Source organism: Aptenodytes patagonicus, chromosome 12 (genome assembly GCF_965638725.1).
Source record: "Aptenodytes patagonicus chromosome 12, bAptPat1.pri.cur, whole genome shotgun sequence".
Classification (NCBI taxonomy): Eukaryota; Metazoa; Chordata; class Aves; order Sphenisciformes; family Spheniscidae; genus Aptenodytes; species Aptenodytes patagonicus.
Window position 1 is genome coordinate 11,920,913 of NC_134960.1, and position 19,873 is coordinate 11,940,785.

The 19,873-nt window shown below is 42.3% G+C and overlaps 1 protein-coding gene across 1 annotated transcript in view; it reads right to left on the minus strand.

Annotated features, from left to right (window-relative positions):
* Positions 1-19,873, minus strand: part of ERGIC1 (endoplasmic reticulum-golgi intermediate compartment 1) — a 61,809-nt gene that overhangs the window by 26,714 nt on the left and 15,222 nt on the right. Inside the window, exons 2-3 of the mRNA XM_076349724.1 lie at positions 12,331-12,392; positions 5,443-5,515 (exon numbers count right to left, since the gene is read on the minus strand). Of these exons, the coding sequence (XP_076205839.1) occupies positions 5,443-5,515; positions 12,331-12,392 (135 nt within the window). The remainder of the gene's footprint in view (positions 1-5,442; positions 5,516-12,330; positions 12,393-19,873) is intronic.

The window sequence follows — 19,873 nt, forward strand, 5'->3', positions numbered from 1 at the left end:
TTCTACAGAAAAGTGTCTGTCTCAAGGTCAGTCCATGGTGAGAGCAGGATTACAACTCCCATTCCCCTCTGACTATTAGGCTGTATTCCCTATGCTGGTCTAGCTTGCTCCAGCATTTCATCTGCCTCAACTGGATGAGCTGGTGGAGTTGCATCTCCAGCTTAGTGCCTGGGACCTGGATCAGAACATAGGAGTTGTAGCATTGTGCTCCCCGTGCAGATGGCTTATGCTCCGAGGTTACAGTTTCCAGCAGAAGGAATTCTTGTTGCACCAGGATCACACTCTGCTGCTTACAGCAGGTGCAGCTTCATCCTGCAGGTTGTTATGAGAAATTTTCATGGGCCAAGAGCCACAAGACACATTCAAAGTACCTTGGAGAGCTAAGGGACAAAAAAGCTCTTAGGGCAGGTATGATAACAATTCTGCTTCACTGCAGGATCGGTCTTGGGCATGCAATTGAATTCAGTGTGAACAAGCAACGTTGGTCTCAGAAGCTCCTGGCGTTTTGCTTCCTCCCACATTCGGGGTACCTGACAGCCTGCATGAACAGTCAAGTCATGCTGCACATGATGTGGTCCCAGCACAGGAGGTGGGCTGTGTGATATTCACAGACTGGCCAAGGTATTTTTCACAAAGATTAAAGCAAATAGGTGTCCCCAGTCAATGATCTGGTCACCTTAAATGAACAAATGATTTGGACATTGCTGATGATTTATGCTTTTATGCAAAGGCAGTATTTTTATGACAGATATTCTGCCCTGCAGATTAATTAATTGCCTTGCAGAGGTGCACAGCCTTACAAGTGGCAAACTTGTCACTTCAGTCTGTTCAGTGCCAGTTGCTTCATTAAAAAAAAAAAAAAAAAAAAAAAAAAAAAGAAAACACTGCCAGGAATGGTCTGTTGCTTTCTACAGATGTGGCAGATGAATTACTGTTGAGCAGCCACATTCATACCACAAGTATCATATTCGTACCCTCCTACCCCTTCCCCTGGCTGCCAATGCAAGGCAGACTAGATTAGTTAATTACATCTTTCCTCCTTAATGATGGAATACTTGGAAAACTCTTATTGATCCTACAGAACATAATTCATGACCTAATTACAGTGATAAAACTGCAGGATTATCATCTTGCCAGCTATTAACTTCTAGCACTGATCCGAGTTAATTAGAAAAGAGATAGGTGATTTCTACGTTCTTGATTTGTAACGTAACAGCAAGATGAATGAGGAAGGCCACTGAAGGTATGCCAAGCAATTTCTAGCGCTCAGTCTACTCTCAGCTCTCAATCTACTACCGATCCTGCCCAGGAAATACCAGACACATTTAACACTTCAGCTTCATTTCTTCAGCCATTTGAGTCATTTGCTCAGTGGGACAACCGTGTTTGATACTGTCCATTTTGCAGAGGTTCAAATGTGGAGCATGGACCTGCTTTTCTTTACCTGTCTTTTACAGAAATGAGGAGATTGATCTAAGTTCTTGTTTTGGACTAAGTCTTCAGTCACTCTCAGTCTGGACAGAAAACAAACAAACAAAATAAATCAAGAAGATCCCTGATTTCCAGAATTAAACTCACTCTCCCCTTAACTGCAATGATGGGTTGTGGCTGAGCAAAGAAAGAAGAACCTCTTCCCTCACCAGACCTTCACTGTCCTTCTCCTGAAAAGGATGCAGCCCCACCTAGGAAGCAAGCTTTGATTTCCTTCGTGGCTGCTCAGAGGACTGCCTGTTAGGGTCACGCAATAAATCTAGAAGATGAGAAACTAGGAGTTTTCTACCCTACTCAGGGCTCGTCTACACAGGAAGCTAGTCAGCAGCAAAATAGGATGTGCATTTATAGCGTGTTACCTATGCCACATGAACTTCCTGCATGGGCGCTGTAATGCGCACAGTGTCTTAGTTCGGCTTCCTAACTGAAGTAAGCTCCCGTGCAGACGCAATCTTAGCGCTCATTAGAAATGCCCACACGACTTATGACATAGCTACTGTGATGCACGCTGTCTTCCCCACATAGGTAATCTGTTTGGTTTTAGTATTATGACTGTTATCCTCAAGATGAGGGTGTAATTTCTTGGCTTTCTGCCATCCAGACAAGTCTTTAGCAGTTGAGACTATAAACGCTAAGACAATGGGCTGGTCAAGGAAAAACAGCTTTGAAGTTGGGCAAGAGTGACCAAACTGAGATTTCTAGTAATACCAGGAATTTAAGTTGCTACAGTCATTCGAATGTAGAAGAAAGTCCAACAGTGGGTAGAAGCTAGCAAGTATTAGGGGTTAGCGTGGTGCGGAGCAGACCTGATTTTCTCATGCTGCAGCATGAATTCAACAAACCACACCAACCTCTCACTTTAGATGCAGATACTAAAGAAACCTCCCGTTGGCGAGAGTTAGACAGTTAATCCTATGGGTACCACTGCTGTTGAGGTTGCTGCTGACTTGCCCTGAAGCAGGCTGTCAGCGCACACACACCATGCACAATTACTCGGCATAATAGGGCTATGAGGTAAGCGTGAGTCCACATCAGCAAACCTGGTACGTCTCTGATGTCAGGCACCAGGCCAAGTGCTCTTGATTTCACCCTGCCATCAAAAATGTGCAGCTATCCCCATGCAATCCAGCTTTGTCAAGCGCATGACCACTTTAAGGGAGATATTACACAAGAGGAGAAAGACTGATGCAGTCTCATAGTACAGCTGGCGCTGGCAAAGCAGGAAAGCTCACCCCATGTAAGTGCACACTCTAGTTAATCATTCAGATCCTGGCTGACTTCAAGCTGGGAGAGATTATCTGTTGTAGGAGACTTAGTACAAAAGAAACTCGAAGCTTGCAATAAAAGTTGATGGGAATTGAACAGTTTGCACATAAGGAATCTTCCATATCTTTAAAAGTATTAGATTCATGGGCAAACAAGGCTCAAAATATCTTTGTGAGATATCATCTCCCCTGTTACTTGTTACCACCCAGTTTAAATGGTGGCACAGAGTTCTCACACTGTTTGTTCCAGACCACGTAGAGCTCCATGCTTCTGTCTCGCAACGCACTGCCAGTAATACACACTTGAAAGGGAAGCACAAGAGGTTCACAACGTCTTTGAACACCATTAAGGTACTGTGTTTCCCAGAAGAGAAAGCAATGAGTAAGAAATGGAAAAAGAAAAGTTTACTTCTACTTTTGAAGTTGCTGAACTGGGAAGCACTTTGTTATGTGACTTTCTGAAGTATTTCCGTTGTTACAGGGGGAGCCTATTCACAAATGCTGTGGGTGATCTGTTCCTAGCAAGAGAGATTTTGAGGACCTATAACTCATCAGAAGGAGGTTTTCATATTCTGTGAGCTATTGTGTTGGATGGTCCATGACGAATCAGTTTCCTGCATTCATTTGTCTCAGTCTCTTCCATGACATCCTCTCTAAAATTTTACTGCTTTATTGCTTACAAACACCTCCTCCCCACACAGTTCCTGCTGGGAAAGGCAGTTTACAATCTCTCTGAGGTTTTAATGAGAAACTTGTCAGCTGAGCATGCAGGAACTTACAGCACCTCCAATATCTTTGCGGAAAATGCATCATCTTGTTAGGAAAAAAGCATGACGAGGCCTCAGAGGATCATACAATTTTGCTGTTCAAAAAGAAATCTCTAATCAGGAAACTACCACTACATAAAGGCATGTGCACTCAAATAATTGGATCAAAATTAGGTAAATATTACTAATTCCCCTGGTAAAGCATTAACTAACAGAAAAAAGAAAACCAGATGAGAGAATGAGATCTAAGAGGAGAGCAAGAAAAATAACCATTTTCCTTGAAGCAATTTGTCTAGCTTTTCTTTATTTTTCTAAAACAAGAAAACCAAGAAAACTCAGCTCCTGAGAAAAGTGGGTTGATAAGGTGGCCCTAGTATTTTACAAGCAAATGCATGGAACTGAATTCAACAGAACAGTGCGTGAGTAAGAAACCTAAGATACCATCTCTGAAGTAAATGTGCAATGGGCATAAAAAATTAGCCAGAGCTAGATTACACTACTGTCTTAAGGTTAAACATTACTCAAGGTTAAAATTATTCTTGAAATTATATTCTTGACCTGAGTCAGAGCTGCACAAAAACAATGAAAAAGCCACATGGTTATCAGAAGCCAACGTAAAGCATGGTCAGTCTAAATACGGCACGTGAGCCCAATGCGTTTCAGAGCTTTTTTGCTCAGCAGTGACATCTGTTGCTATCTGGACCATCACGTAAGTCTGACAAAAGTTCCACCCTTCCTAACTATCCAGGAACTGTGCATCACAGTCTAGTGAGCTCACTGCCACATCAGCAGGATGATGGAGAATGTTTCCTAGAACCCAGAACAAAGGCACCTGTGTTAACAGTTACTAAGAAAAGTTTACTTCACTTCAAGGCAGGAGGAGCATGGGAACAGGAAAAAACCAAAAAACCACAGATAACTAAAATACTTGTCCTATGAGATATTTTTTAAAGCGGAAATTATTTCCATTTTACTCAAAGCAAGGTCCCAAAGAGGTTACATGGGACAACTTGTCTTCAGGCACAAAACCTGTTAACTAAGTTTCCAAGTAAGGCTCAACAGGCGAAAAGAAAGAAGATAAAACTCACGTGTGAATAGAGCTATCTGCATGTATCAGAGATTCAGCTCTGACATTAAAAAAAAGGTATTATTAACATTAAACTAATAATCATTTGTATTTTATGCAATTCATGTTTCCAAAAACATCCAGTGAAGACTGGCAGAATGTGATACCCATTTTATCCACAGGGAAGCAAGGGGAAAAGAAAATGTCTTGTCAGAGATCCCACCGTATCTGCAATGGGACCCCACAGTCTCGGAGCACAGACCATGTGGTTTCAACCAGTACGCACCAGACATTTAAACATAGAGTATCACTGATGAAAAATACACTAGTTTTTGAGAATCACTTTTGAATCAAACAAGTACAGAGGAAAGCGCCTATTCAGGAGGAGAGGGGAAGCAAATCTCAGATGAGGACAAGAAATCAACAGCCTAAGGAGGAAGAGAGAAACCACAGCTGACTGGTATTGACCTTCTAAGTATTCACACTACCTTACACCTGATCACCAGAGAACTGAAAAGGGTCAGAAGCTTTTGATGTGATCTGTGATCACATGAAAAATATCCACTGTGCTCAACAGAGAAATCCAGTATGCAGCTAATAAAGGATCAAGCAGGTCTGGAACAGTTTTCTCTAACAAAAGTATTTTAGAACCAAGTTTGCCTAGCATACTTTAGTAAATTAAAAAGCCGAATGACTGAGAATTTGGTCTCAACCAAAAGGAATCCAAAAACCACTAGAGAACTAACTGACCTAGTGAAATTACAGGCATGTTTTTCCAAGATAACAGAGTAAAGCTGTAAAGAATCATATACGCACATACATTCAAACAAAGGAAAACATGAGTTTTACTTACATTTCAGTGGCTATGAATCCGGTGAGCTCAGACAGGAAGAGAAACAGTATGAAGAGACAGCAGCAGACAGAGACTGGAAAAGAGGCAAGGAGAGGAAAAGGTTAGTTTCATATCTTTAACAAAGACATAAATATGCCTGTTTTCACACAGGCATATTATTCCCCCTATGGATATGCCATCCAGACACACTTGAGAACTAACACTCTTTAGAGACAATGACCCAGATGAGGCCATCAGAGCAGTGACTTCAATGGCATGACAATACCCAACATCCTGCTGGGTATCTTAATTCTTGGGCTACCTTTTCCATCATGATTTCCATTTCCCCACGGCTCCTGTGTTCTCCATCTCCAGCACACAATGTTGGTCTGCCAGCTCTCCCTCCTTCTTGACAATATGATTTCTTTGGAGCCCTTGCTCGAAATGCAATTTCACTACTACTAAAACCTCCAGAAAGGAAAAAGAATCAACATCTCCTTGCTTCAAAAGCATACAGTCAGCTACGCAGTGTTTTGTGGATTAGGAGGCATTTTGGTTCTTTGTCAAGTTCTAAGGCTATATGTAAGCCTGCGCTACCCACTAGGTAGAGCTGGTACAGCAGAGACACGGCGATAATAGACTAGCCTAGCCAATGCCCGATACTTCTCTGATTTCTCCATTTGCCGATATATTGACTCTTCAGAGAGGGAAAATTCCCAGTGAAGGAAATGCAAAGTACCTGGACAGTAAGTCCCATGTCTTTTCTAAGAATGCCAACCTAGAGTTAAAAGGAGGGAACCCAAAGTAACTGGCGTATTACTGGTTACTCTTCATCAGGGAGCTATCCAAAACATTGTACAGTGACATTCACGCAGCAGTGACACAGTCATTGACCCACACAGGAGGGGCTGGAAGGAAGGACAGCTGTAAATCCTATTGAGCAGGGATGATTGGAGTAGACAAGGACGTGCCAACTCAAGGAGACAGGGCTGCAAGATGTATCTGTATTAAATAAAATACCCGAGTTCACCATGAATCACTATACAAAAGAGTAAACCAGGAAATGGCATGTTATTCCAGGGCTGTGACAACAGGAGTACAATCTGGCTCACCCCTCAATCCCAGCAGAGTTACAATAACCAAGCACTCTTTGGAAATGACCACTTTACCATAGCCACTAATTAGGATTGAGAAATACATAAGAAAAACCCTGTTCCTCAACTTTATTCCACATGACCTATACAGCGTGAATACCCATTCCTTCGGGAAGCTCAAGCAATAACTGGCTGGGGAGCAATTTTATCATACCATTGAGCCTGTCCAAACTCCCTTGGTAGAGAATGTGAGAGGCAAGGGAAGGAAAGAAAAGAGGAGGTACTTAAGGCAAATACTGAGATAGACCCTTGAGTGACCTAAAGCCTTGTGCCTCATTCTTCAGATTAGTCAGTTTATAGTTCTGAGGAAAGAGAAATGCATTGCTTCCCGTTCCTCATCAGAGTCATTTCAAGGGTGGCTTAATTTACTGACCCTCTGAAAAGTGCAAGGGATTAAAAGAAATGCTAAAAAAATCCATTAGCTAGGATGAAGAAAGAGAGAAAAGGGGAAAACAAAGTCAAAGACCAGTAGGAAAATGGGAAGGAAGAGGGGATATTCATTTCTAAAAAGAAGCCTGGTCACACAGTTGCTTCCAAGTCTTGGCTGTCAAGACACAGAAGAACAACACTGCTGTAACCCAGCTAAGCCACTGCCACGGTGCACCATACAGCGTGGGGGAGGAGAAAGGTCTACTTAAAGCACAGAAGCAAATTCTTATGAGAACATATACACCTACATAACAGCACAAAAAAAGCAACCTAGGCACAAGACTAGTTGATCCAGTGTTTCTTACTGTAAATCACCGAACAGCAGAGACACAAGATCTCTGACCTTTGGCAGTATGCAGGGGAGAGCATTTGACAAAGAGACAACCCTTTCTTCTTTAATTGCTTCCCATATTCTCCTCTGCTTGTTATCATCCTGTAAAGGCTTTCCACAGCATCAGCTAGACCTCTCTGCTCTCCAGCACTTCTATGCAAGCCTGGTACTACTAACTGTAAATTTTCTCCCAGAGCTTTCTCTCTGTTTTCCATTTTTTTACCTTTCTTCTCTGCCATTTCTATCACCAAATTATCTTCTCCTTTTCCAGTATACAAAGTATTTGCTCCCTCAAATCCATCTTCCAATCCAGCTCTTGCAGTGAAGGCTTGTGACAATACTTACCAAATACAGTACAGCAAAATCCCACTAACCTATATCTAAAAAATCCTGTAAGAATGCCCTGAAACACCTGGCAGGGATTGACTTTCAAAGCTCCTCAATGCTGTCTTCAAACTACATAGTTAGTTTTCAGCCTGTAAAAGAGATTACTGAGGGTGGACATGAGAGGGGTATATAAAACCATGAGCAGCCTGAAGGAGATGAATGCAGAACAACCACTTACTGTCTCTTCCAGTATGGGAATGGGAGGGAAGGGGGAGGTTAAAAACAAGAGGAGGTTTCCCTTTACACAACACCTAACTAAATTCTGAAAATTCTTGACTATGGATGTTGGGGATGGTTAAAAAGAAGTCTGTAAGATTTCAAAAAGGAATCAGACATGTCCTGAAGAATAAATCCACTGAGGGCTACTAAACACAAAGGAACCACCTCTAGCTCAAGAAGTTCAGAACTGCCAACTGACTGAAGCCTGGCGACGTGTTTAACCTGTCCTCATGTTCCTTCTCAGGCATCTACCGCTGACCACTCCTGGCAAGAGGGTACTAGGCTACATGGACATTTGCACTGACCTAGCTAGCATGGCCGCTATTGTGTTAAACTCTTCTTGTACACACATATTTTCAGGACAGGGGGATGTCTTTGGCATGAGACTTATGTGAAAGTCTTATGTGTTAATCTGTCTCTTGAGCCAACATTTTTTTCAGAGACAGAACGTGAGCTCCTCTCCTTCGCATGGAGCTGCAGGCATATACAATGTTCCCAGCATAAGAATTTACACATACAGTGCTTCAGCTACTTATTTCATAGTGAAGGCCTTTACTTGCTTCCATGCAAATGTGCAGTTCCTGCCACCCACATTTGACAACTGTATTATATTTGGGAAAGTAGATTAAAGGCTAGGATCAGACAGAATAAAACAATTCATGCATAAAGCTTAGCTTAACTGCAAGAGCACTGTGATGTTCCCACAGAGCTTGAAGGACCATCTAAGACAGGTTTCTTAAAACTCCAATATGATAACACAACCAATATATCAAAGGTTGCTGGCGTTAGACACTCTGGAACACAGTGCTGTTGGCTAATCAGTAATCCCAAAAGAATGGGAAATTCTCCCAAGCTTTTTTTTCCTACGCTAGGTTTGACAGCCTAACCTTTTTGTACATATCCCTTCTGATACATAGCCCATCTATGTACATTCCTGACTCTTCCTCCCCACCCCACAAGAAATGAAAGAAACGCAAAGTGTTTAACACATCATACAGACTGAGAATGTGGATCCATGTCTATATTAAGGCATAAAATTAATAGTATTTATTGTTCAATGGAGCAAACTGCTATGAAGTGCAAGGAACGGGTCTTGTTACAGATGCCATGTGAATCATAACTTTGATATTTCCTGATGTGTATTTAAAACTCCAGCCTCCAAACAGCATAGAGTATTTCTGGCTAACATCACCATGTGTGCATACAACATGTGCATGCAAACTATGCATCCACACTGACTGCTAAATAGCAGGATTGCTACAGCAGCTGTCTGAGTTGCAGGCCCCTCTCTCAAGAAGTCAGACTGCTCCTGTCCAGCCAGATGCCAACTGTCAGCCAGCCAGGGCATGTGCTGCTGCTGCCTACATACCCAAACATGGCCAAGTTGTCACCACATTAGTCAAGTCTGTTAGAATGGCCATGTGCTGGCATCATAGACACACTCCACAGGGGTGGGAAGGCCTTCAAAGACTGGCACAAGCATCTGGTGGAAGAGGGACAACAATGGCATGACTGGCTGAGTGGCGCAGGGATTGCAATGCTGCCTGAAAGAAGGGATTTTTATTGAGGAAAAGGAATAAGTAACTTCTGCACCCTTTTCAGAGAAGTCCACAGCAGTGGGTACGTTGTTCTATACAAACCTCACTCCAGTAAACTGCAGTGGACTGTTCTTGGTTCCTTCATTCCTACTAATTTTTGATAGCCGGAAGGGTTGCTACACAGATTTGAAATATCTTGTATGCCGTGTTCACTGCAACTTTTGAAATTACAAAGCCATACATAACAGAAAGACTCAATAACCCTCCAGTTGGCTTCTGAACTTGTCTGTGTTTGAGATCGCCTGCTCTTCTCCACCAAAACACCCTAACACTTAATTCTCCCTGAGCTGCTTCTTTCTTAGAGGAGTTGGCCATTTTAGCCCTGACGGTCAGAAGCAGAGCTGGTACCTTCCATCTCTTTTCTTCTGTAAACTGATCTATTCCTTCTTCCCTAATAAACCTCAAACTTTTTAAAAAAAGGCCTTTTTACCATCCAAAAACAACTGTAGGAATCCTGCAGTAAATCCGTTCCTATTCCAGAAAGCCTTCAGCACCAGAAGTGATACTGAACTAAAGTTTCAGCAGAAATCATGTGGGAAGGTCCTAAATTAATAGTCAGCTACTACGGGCTATTTTATATCTGCTCTGTAAACCTTGGAAGATTTAAAGAAAGCCAAAATACAGTAGCAGCCATAGTTGTTTCACATATTTACTAGACCCTAAAAGGATTTTTTTATGAGGCAGAACTTTCCCTTATCCGCAAGCCCCTAATGTTATTACAAGCTGACTTCCCTAAAGCATTTATCACGAAATCACACAATCTTCCCAGGCTTCAAACTGGCATGGCAATGGGCTGGTCTCATTCATGGCCTCCTACAACACGCAAGATTACTGGCTTTCAAATTACAAGTCACAGGCTTGGTCAGACAGAAAGCCCATTAGGAAAGCTGCACACAAGATCCTCACATGCAAAGCCACCAGCTTGTTGGCTGACTGTGTGGTTCAAAAGCTTATATCAGCCCGTCTGAAAACACTCTGACAAAAAGAAGGAGAACCAGTTAGAGAAGAAAATCAAAGCCTGAGAAGCTGCAAATAACAATAGAGAGAAATAAGTCAGCTAATAATTTTAAGTAAGAGTCACAGCTTTCAAGCCTTCCCACAACAGACTTATCACTTGAGCTGTTTACTGCAGATCAGAAAGCCTAACACTGGATGGCCTTTGATGGTTTTTTTGTTTCTAAAACATACTCTTTTGCAGGTGATTCATAACAAGACAAATTCTCAAAGGGAGCCCAGTTATAGTGTGGGAACTCCTAGTTTCCAAAACAGAAGGGAAGGCAGGATCACTAACAAGTTCAAAGTGTTCTTTCAAAACACTAAATCTCATACACCTCTAAATTAGCAGTTTTATTCAAGCCCTTTGTTCACAGTTTCAGCAAACCTAAAAGGGAGTCAACTTACAAGTAATTCAGCGGTCAGGAGAACACTGAGGACAAGGACTCTCTGAAAGTAAATATTTAGAGTAATGTGCTATCTTCACAGAAGCACAGAATAGTTGAGGCTGGCAGGGACCTCTGGAGATCATCCCATCCAACTCCCCTGTTCAAAGCAGGGTCAGCTAAAGCAGGTTGCTCAGGGCCGCGTCTAGTTGTTTTGAGTATCTCCGAGGATGGAGACTCCACACCACCCTGGGCAACCTGTTCCAGTCTTCGACCATCCTCACAGTAAGGAATGAGGAGTTTCTTTAGCTCACCAAGGGCTTTCCTTTGTGTCCATTGATTCACTGCTACTGATTCCATTCTATTTGATGCCTGCTGTCACCAAGGGATATGACATCACTCATGTCAGCAATGACATACAAGGCTACTGACCCATCTGCAAGAATGGATGAATGGAGCACAGCTACATGATCAAAGGAAGTCACTGTTCAATGGAACAGGAAAGCTGCGTGAGGCGTCTAATTACAGGCCTGGCAGGATCAACCTGATCAATGTTTACCACTCTGCACAGTGCGCTCACTGCATATAATTGTGTGAAATTGCATTACTCAGGAGGAGGAAGGAAGGAAAAGGGGCCCAAGGCAAGAGATTTATATCAGCCGAAGTCTATGTATTGATACACGGGAGTGAGAGTGGATCGCTATCGGTGGTTTCTGACCAAGCAATTTTTCTTCTTTAAAACCATGACAAATAACAACAAAATAAGGTCTCTGCTCATTAGTCCCACCTACAACATCAGATGAATCTCCCGAGTACACTGTGAGAGAAATATGTGTTTCCCAAATCATCTTCACTGCTGGCCTCTGCATATTGCCACCCACACTGCTCATTACTGATCCAGAACCTGGATTCCCTGTTTGCAGTAGCTTGGTTCCTCAAGTCTCCTCAGCAAGCAAATGCCTGGCTACACTAACTGTGAATCCAACTGTTACCAGCTGTTTTTCACACTGACTGAGGGAATGCCTATCAGAGAGAGGTAAAAAAATCTGCAGTCACCACCCCCCAGTGTTTGGAGCAGACTCACAGCTTCTGTTCATAGGAAGACACTAGCAAAAAGCTCTCTAGCTACTTCAGTAGCTAGCAGAGTGGGTATTTCAGCGCTAGCTTTTAGGAGCTCCCATTCATTGCAATATATCTTTACTACTTTCTGTTGTTGAGATTCTGAATCCATGCAAACTACTCCGCCGTTTAGTATGGCCTGACAGGTTGGGCAAAATAAACTCTCAGCAACAAAGGATACCCTTTCCAGTGTTTAATATCCCATTAAAAAAATTCCCTGGAGACAGAGAAGCCAAATGATCTTAATTTTAGACCAGGGGTACGCAAGGACATCAAAAAGAAGTGTTACTTACTAATAGCCCCTGTGTAGGTTGGCTGTGTAAGGTCTTTTGGCACCTTCCTGTAGATGTCAAACCTGAAAAAGGAAAAGCAACAGCTATAAAACAGGTGGAACATTTCAATATATTTCATGTCCCCGCAGGGATGAACGATGCTGAAGTTTTTCCATCCAGCTTTCCAACAACATTTTTTCAGTTTGCAGAAGGATATGAGAAGGAAAAACAAAACAAAAAATCCTTTTTCTTTTGTACAATTATGTAACTGTGCTCCTTCTTGGCTCCAATTTCCAAAGCGCTTCTCTCCACCTCCCTCCGCCTTGCTGTCATGGATCTCTGCAATCTGAACTGTGAGAGGTGCCAGGGAAGAAGTCATGCTGGACAAGTTTATAGACCACCGTAAAAGGAAAAGGATACTCTACAGACTCCTGAATAAAGACGCCTGGCAAAAAAACAGTGAGACTCAACCTATATTGCCCCCTTTCTGCAATAGCCAGAAACTGATAATACCCAAGTCAGAAATCAAGGTGTTGAGACAAGAAATCTACCCTTGGACACTGGATGCACAGCAGAAGTTAACCCAAGAAGTTTGCTACTCCCCCAGCAAAATCTAGTTTAATATTAGACCGTTGTTTTGATTCAGTCATATCTTTTAATATCCATATGGCTCAGCTTTGCTATTTTAAACTCTCCATGGTTAAACTTTCACTGCCCTTATGATGTTAGCTGTATTATTTCCTACAACCTTGTGTTCCTGCACGTCCAGCCGCATTGCAGCTCTGACATCAGTTTTTCCACCACTCAATAAAAATTAATTAACACATTAAAAACAAACACACACCCTAAAGAAGGAAGTGACTGGTTCTCCACCAAAACAGACTTTTTTTGGATATACCACAAGTGGGTGAGATTCGATGCTTTTTCCAGCCCTGGAGAGGCATGAGAGACACTGGCTTCCAAACTCCTGTTCTATACTGCACCAAGATGAAACACCCCCATGTTTATTCAGTAGTTCCTACTACACCAAATATTATACTGAGAGTTTAAAAACTAGATCATCTTTCTTTTCTTCACTCTTCATCTGTTGAGATCACTTACAACTTGGAGGCACTCTGGGTGAACAAAACAGCATTTGCCTTGCATGAGATTAGAAGGACATTGTTGCTGTGTTTCATTCAGGGAATGAACACCTAAGAGAGGGAAGGAGAGCGGGTATAAAGATAGTTCACCTACCCAGCTCAAGTCCTGAACATGCTATGTAATCACTTAACCGTTCCAACAACCCACTGTGATACACTTGACAGAGCATGCTGCACAGGATATGCATTGGAGCTATAGGTTTTTATGACTCTACTCACTGCCATCTCCTAAATAGATTAGTAATATTCCTGAACCAAACAATCCATTTATGGCTCTCCAGCTGCCCTGGGAACATCTGGAAAGTGCTGTTTACATTCTTTCCACATACACCAAAGCAACAGCAGCAGTGGATGGTAACGCCAGAGCAGCTGATGACATCATGGTCTCACAGGCAGAGGAAGTAGCTGATCGTTCCTGCTCACAGCCCATTAAACACTGAAAGCTGGCGTTGTCTCGCCAAATTCACAATAATAGATCAACAAGGCTAAAAAAGCTGAGAGAGAAAGAAAGAGAGAGAGAGAGCGCGCGCACATGAACACGCAAGAACTGCTGAGTGTGAGTGAACAATTAGAAATAGGAAATAGCTCTATGCTGGATTCAGTAAAAACAGCAGCATGTGGATACTATAAAAGGAAATTTGTTCTTACAATGAGAAATATTTACTAGTATTAAAATGATGACCCATCACAGGATTAAAAAAAATAAAAATCTAGCTTTTTAAATAACTCAGTGGAAAGTTGACGTCATGGCAGGGTTCTCTCCCCTCAGACTGCCATTTTAGTCACATAAGTAACACTCAAACCCCACAAATTAACTTTTACATGGCGTAAATAAGCTAGGATTAGGCAAAGACCCTACAGAAAGCGATCAATGGCTCCCAGCCACATTTGTCGCCTGGCTTTAAGTGCTTCAAAGGCAGTCCACCCTCTCTGTGCTACTCTGCTTCCCATCTCTTCTACCACAACGTTACATTCCCTCTCTCTTCTACTACCACGACACACATCTAAAAAGGGCTTTAAGCAGGTCTCTGGATCTGATTTGCCTGGAGTTTTGAGAACTCTTGGGTCTATACTTACAGGCTTGCCTCCCAGCAAGCACAGTGCAGCACATTCGCAACAGCTGTCACATGAGGCCCCAACGCACTTTAAGGATCACTTAATGTCTGAGCACAGTGAACATACACAGCTTGCTAGGCAAAGAACATCAGGCAAACAGCGTCTCAGCCTTGAACTTACAGTCTAGAGGCACATACAAGAAGAGTACAGAACAACCCAGGAGAACTGCATAAAGCTTTAATGGCTTTGTTTTGTAGAATTAACACATTTTTAGATAAGGACAGACACTGAGGAATAACACAGAATCAAGAGTGGACAACGTATGCGAAAGAGGCAATGACAGCAGCCTGGATGGTAGGGAGGAAAGAGGAAAGCTCAGTTGAGATCTTATGGATGAACGCAGAAGCTTCAAGGATGACATCCAGAACCTGACTCAAGCAGCAGAAGGGAAGGCAAGCAGGGGAGGTGTATTTAAGCTTGCAGAAGGATGCTGAAATGATCAAAACAATTAACATTCACAGCAAGGGAATGGAAAGAGACAGGTTTGGAGTAAGAGACAAACACTGTTGGCTAGCTTTTGCTCACTGACACATGATACCAGTAAATCCCAGAAACTACCAAACCAAAAGAAAAAGGACTGGGTATGTGCATGTATCCTGGGAGAACATTAATCTGCTTGGAAAATACATGCTCTGGATTAGGAGGGTTTATACTTTGGTAAAGGAAAAATACTCTTCAGGGTACCAGGCATCTTCCCATAAAGCATCTGATACTGGCGACAGCTTGAGAAAGTACAATTTATTTAGTTTGATCCAGGATGGTGAAAACAGTAGTTGGATTTACGCTTTCAGAGAAAGGCAAGTTGGAAGCCCAAAAGGATAGCAAGACATCAAACTTTGAAGAGAATGATGGAGATGCTGGCACGGCCAGGGAACAGAGTTATCTTGTTAAGTCTGATTTAAACTCTGATTTAAAAGAAGATAAAAATTGCAGAGGATTCAATGACAGATTGAAAAGTCTGTTTGTGAGACACAAGAGATATGAGATCCCAGCAGTAAGTAGAGGATGGAACCCCAAAGAAGGCTTCATTAATTACATATAATTCTAATAAATAAGTAAATCAAGTAAACTTCTCAAACAAATCCATGAAGTTGATGAGTTATTGTAACAGGAGACCCTAAGCCCCAAGAAATCAGAGATTTGTGAAAGCCATAGCTCCTATCAGGCCTAAGGGTTAAAAATCTGATTAACTTCTAGACTTCACTAGACAAACCCCTCTCCTTTTGCCACGTCACAGAGCTCAAAGCAATTTCAGGGGATCACTTATACTGCCCTGGGAAGAGAGAAGAATGAGGATTAGACACCACAGATGATGTGTAATGTATGAGGGAGGAGGCCATGGAGTTGTATGCATGGTAAAGGGGAACAGGTTTTACTTGCCCTCAGGTCAGATGTTCCTGCAAACACCTGCAGTAAAAATTCCAGTAAGCCTCCAGGTTCCTGAGGCATTGGTCACTTGGAAGAGTATTTATACCCTAGGAACAGAGAGGAACCTCGTGCTCTATATATTGCAAAAGCTGCCTTACAGATTTCTGCTACTGGCACATTCAAAGCAGTGGAAGATATCACTAATGCTGGAGGAAGACTGGATGTTCAGAAAGGCTATACCAGCCAGCTCATGACACAGTGAGACGCACTGTACTACACTGTGAATATCCATTTTCATAGTCCTGTCGTCATATCCGAAATGACCATGAGAAACCAGGGTGTAGATTTACAGCATGTTCACTGCCTCGCAGTAACTGCTAAGTGAGCTCTCTTAACCTGCAGTACTGTGCAGCAGTTTACCCCACTTTCACGGAGGGATACATTACTTTACGCTTACAAAGCACGCACACGTACAGTTTCCACAGGACAGCCAGCATGTTATTTATACCTAACTTTTGGCAACATTCTTCCTTCGTTCAGAAAGGCAAGACTTGAAAGGCGAAGTAGTATCTTTGGAGTCAATCAACCGCCATAGTTACAGAGTGGAAACAACAGACTTTTTGCTAGGAAAGCTCTTCCTCCAGGTCATACGTATCCTCATAAAGGGAGGGCTGGACCTTGCAATACCAGAATACGAGGCTAAAGATAGAACTAGGCTGTCATCACTACAACAAAGGAATTTCCTGACACATCTAGTGTATCTATTGTCTTTTCTTTCAATGGAGAGCATGGTTGCAAACAAAGAAATAAAAAAAGGCTGTTTGGCAATGTCAGAGTTTCGCAGGAACCAACATTCGTTAACTATCATCAGGGAATGCTACAGTACTTTTTTTCTCAATCCAATGCTGAAAGGACATAACCAAAAACTTTCTCACCTCCCTGACAGGAATGTCAACAAACTGGTCAAACAGCATTGTAAAGAAGAGCAGCACAAGGATCACTCTTAAATAGGTTCAAACAGAGAATTCACAAACCTTAGCATGATTAAGTGAGATCTGAGGCAGAACTCTGGCTGTCTGATGGACAGGTGTGCAACAGTCCTCTGAGAAACGTAGAAATTACATGGTTGGTCTCACTGCAGTTGCACAAGTGGACAGCGAGGTTCAACTGCAGATGGGGGCACCTCAATGGAGCCGAACAAAAGGATGGCAGATTTCAAGTGCCAGTAAGTATTAGATGGACTTCAAAAGCTATATCTAGACTAATATGGGCTGTTGCTATTCAAACATTTTTTTTCTTCAGATAGAAGGATATGCTCTTCGTGTTCACTTTTCAGGATCTCCTTGAGCCACAGAAAGCATTAAAGTGTTTAACAAGCCAGAGGCAGATGCAGTAGTGCTCATCTGAGTGGGACAGCCACAAACAATCATGTCCAAGGCTGGCTACGCAGAGGCAACGGTAGGTCAAACCCAACAGAACGAAGCAAGTTGAAATCATCAGCCCTGGGGTGATTCCTGACCTTCCTTTCAAATCTATCTGATTGACAGTGCAAGATGGGTGACAGGGAGGGCAGAAGATGTTACCCAAACACTGCATTTTTTTCTAGAGTAGATACTTCAAATGCTGCCCTGAGAACAGGGATGAGCTCACTCCCTCAGCAGGAGCTGCTATGGGCAGGGCTTCCTGCCAGGGCATGCTTTAATACACACCTGAACAGTTTCAAGTCTAGATCTGAAATATTTCAGCAAATGAAGTAATAAATACATTATTTCACTGAAGATTACCACCTCTCTGAACAGAAAAATCCTCTCTGACATCTTTGGAGTCTGAAAAGAGCTTCCATAAAATACTACAGTAACATCTCTGTAAGATGCTGTTAACTTTTTCATGAATAAGAAACAAAGACCTTGAGGCAATAAAAAAAAAAAAATAATACTTGTAAGTATAACTAGACGGTGGTTAAATTTGAATGTCTTGTAGCAAAGGGAAACTCTGATACCCAAAGCAGTTCGTATCGGAGAAGGAAGAACACCGATTCAGTTTACAGCATTTGTTGTAACCCTCAAGCATGCCCACCCCGCCCTGGCACAAACAAGGGAGCAACGCGTTGGCCATGTCACCTAGGGCAGACATTCAGAACACAGCTTATAAATCTCCCTATACTACTGACTCACTGTGTGGAGTCACTGCAAAGAGACAGCAGATGCTTTAGCTCTGTCTGTGGAGCACTGAAACACAACTCTGGAGTGAGCAGCAGTGGGATGTTTTCATATACCCTTCTGCAAGGTCTCTTTTTACTGATTGAACTAAGGGGCAAGGGAAAGATTGTTTTGCAGCTCATGGACTGTATTTTGGATTCTAGTTAATCAAGCAGCCAAGCAAAAGTGCAACACATTCACATGTGGCACTTGGTCACAGAACAGAATTCAGGCACCGTAAGTCAGCGGCAAACAGATTAATTTTCATCCCTCTCCACTCCTCAGATGATTTAGAAATTTAGCTTTAATGCTCACAGGGGAAAAACATTTTTGTTCTTCAGGCAGATTATGTTTTTCCCCAGAAGAACTAAATATTTAAACACTAGTCTTCTTTTTGAAGCATACTGGCTCTATCGTACGTACTTCTGCAGCACGTACTGAAAGGGGATGGTGTTTAGAGGACACGATCATTCCTTACAGCAAATTACATTTCTGATGTCAAAGATGATTAAAAAAAAATTTAAAAAATCAGTATCATGGCTGACATTCCACCTTTAGCAGGTCAATGGTGGTGCAAATACATCATGTCATCTTGTCTTAGCAGCAAGGGTCCATGGCTGTGATTCACACAGAAGAATGTGGGTGTTGAAACAATGCTTGATTCTCCACCTCCCATATTAACCAGCTTTTAGAAGTGCCATCTATTTTTCAGCAAATACCACATTTGAAGTTGAGGTCACTAATTCCTGGTGACATTACTCATTATCAATAACGAGTCCAGTGCACAGTGAACAACTACCTTAATTTTATTACACATCAGTAGCTTTGAGATCTCTTTGAAAAAGAGACAGCCTGGTGCTGCTGAACCAATCTGCTTCATTAACAAGTAACTCTACTTGAAGTGACTTGCAAGTACAGCACATTTAACAGCAGAAATGTAACTCCACTATTAAGTTAACCAAGTAACTGAAAATTTTACAGCAGATTTGACTAAACTAGACAAAGGGGGGACTATCAAGTACAGATACAAAAAGTTTACTTTGAAAATACTATAAAGATTATGTTGCTACTGCAATAAGAAATTTGAAGAACTGCGGAGCCAGTGTATTCCAACATGCTGCATGTTAGAGACCCGGTGCTGGACAAGTGCTCATTCATTATGAGAAGGGAGCAACATCATAATCTATCAGATACCATAATGTCTCTCAAAGAGAAGAAAAAGGGTGTGGGGGAGATATCCCTAGGGTTTCCAAGATACAGGGGAAAACCCAGACAAGAAAAAGCCAACTGGTGAAGCCTTGCAGCCTGAACTGTCCCAAAGGGCTTTTAGGGTCAGCAAAAACTCCATCCCTGATTGCTTCCTTCTTGGCAAGAAACATGACTGCTCTGAGAAACAGAGGGGCTGCAGACTGAAAAAGAGAAAGGCAAGGCACCTATGACACATACACAGAGGGACAGGTTGCTTGTCTGAAGAAATGAAGAATAATACACCTTCCCAAGCTGAGATGGCTTCCTGGATCAACAAAAGCCCATGGTCAAACATCATCTGAAGTTTAAATCGCAGCACAAAGGAGCAAAGAAATAATAAACCCTGTCTTCAGTGGCAGTCAGCACTTCAGTGGGAGGCTGTGGGGCATTGATACAGGCTGTATCACTCAGATTTCTGTTGAGATTCCCTCTTTTCACAAAATATTTAAATATCTGCAGCACAGGTTAACTCACTCCCAAGAAAGCTGCGTA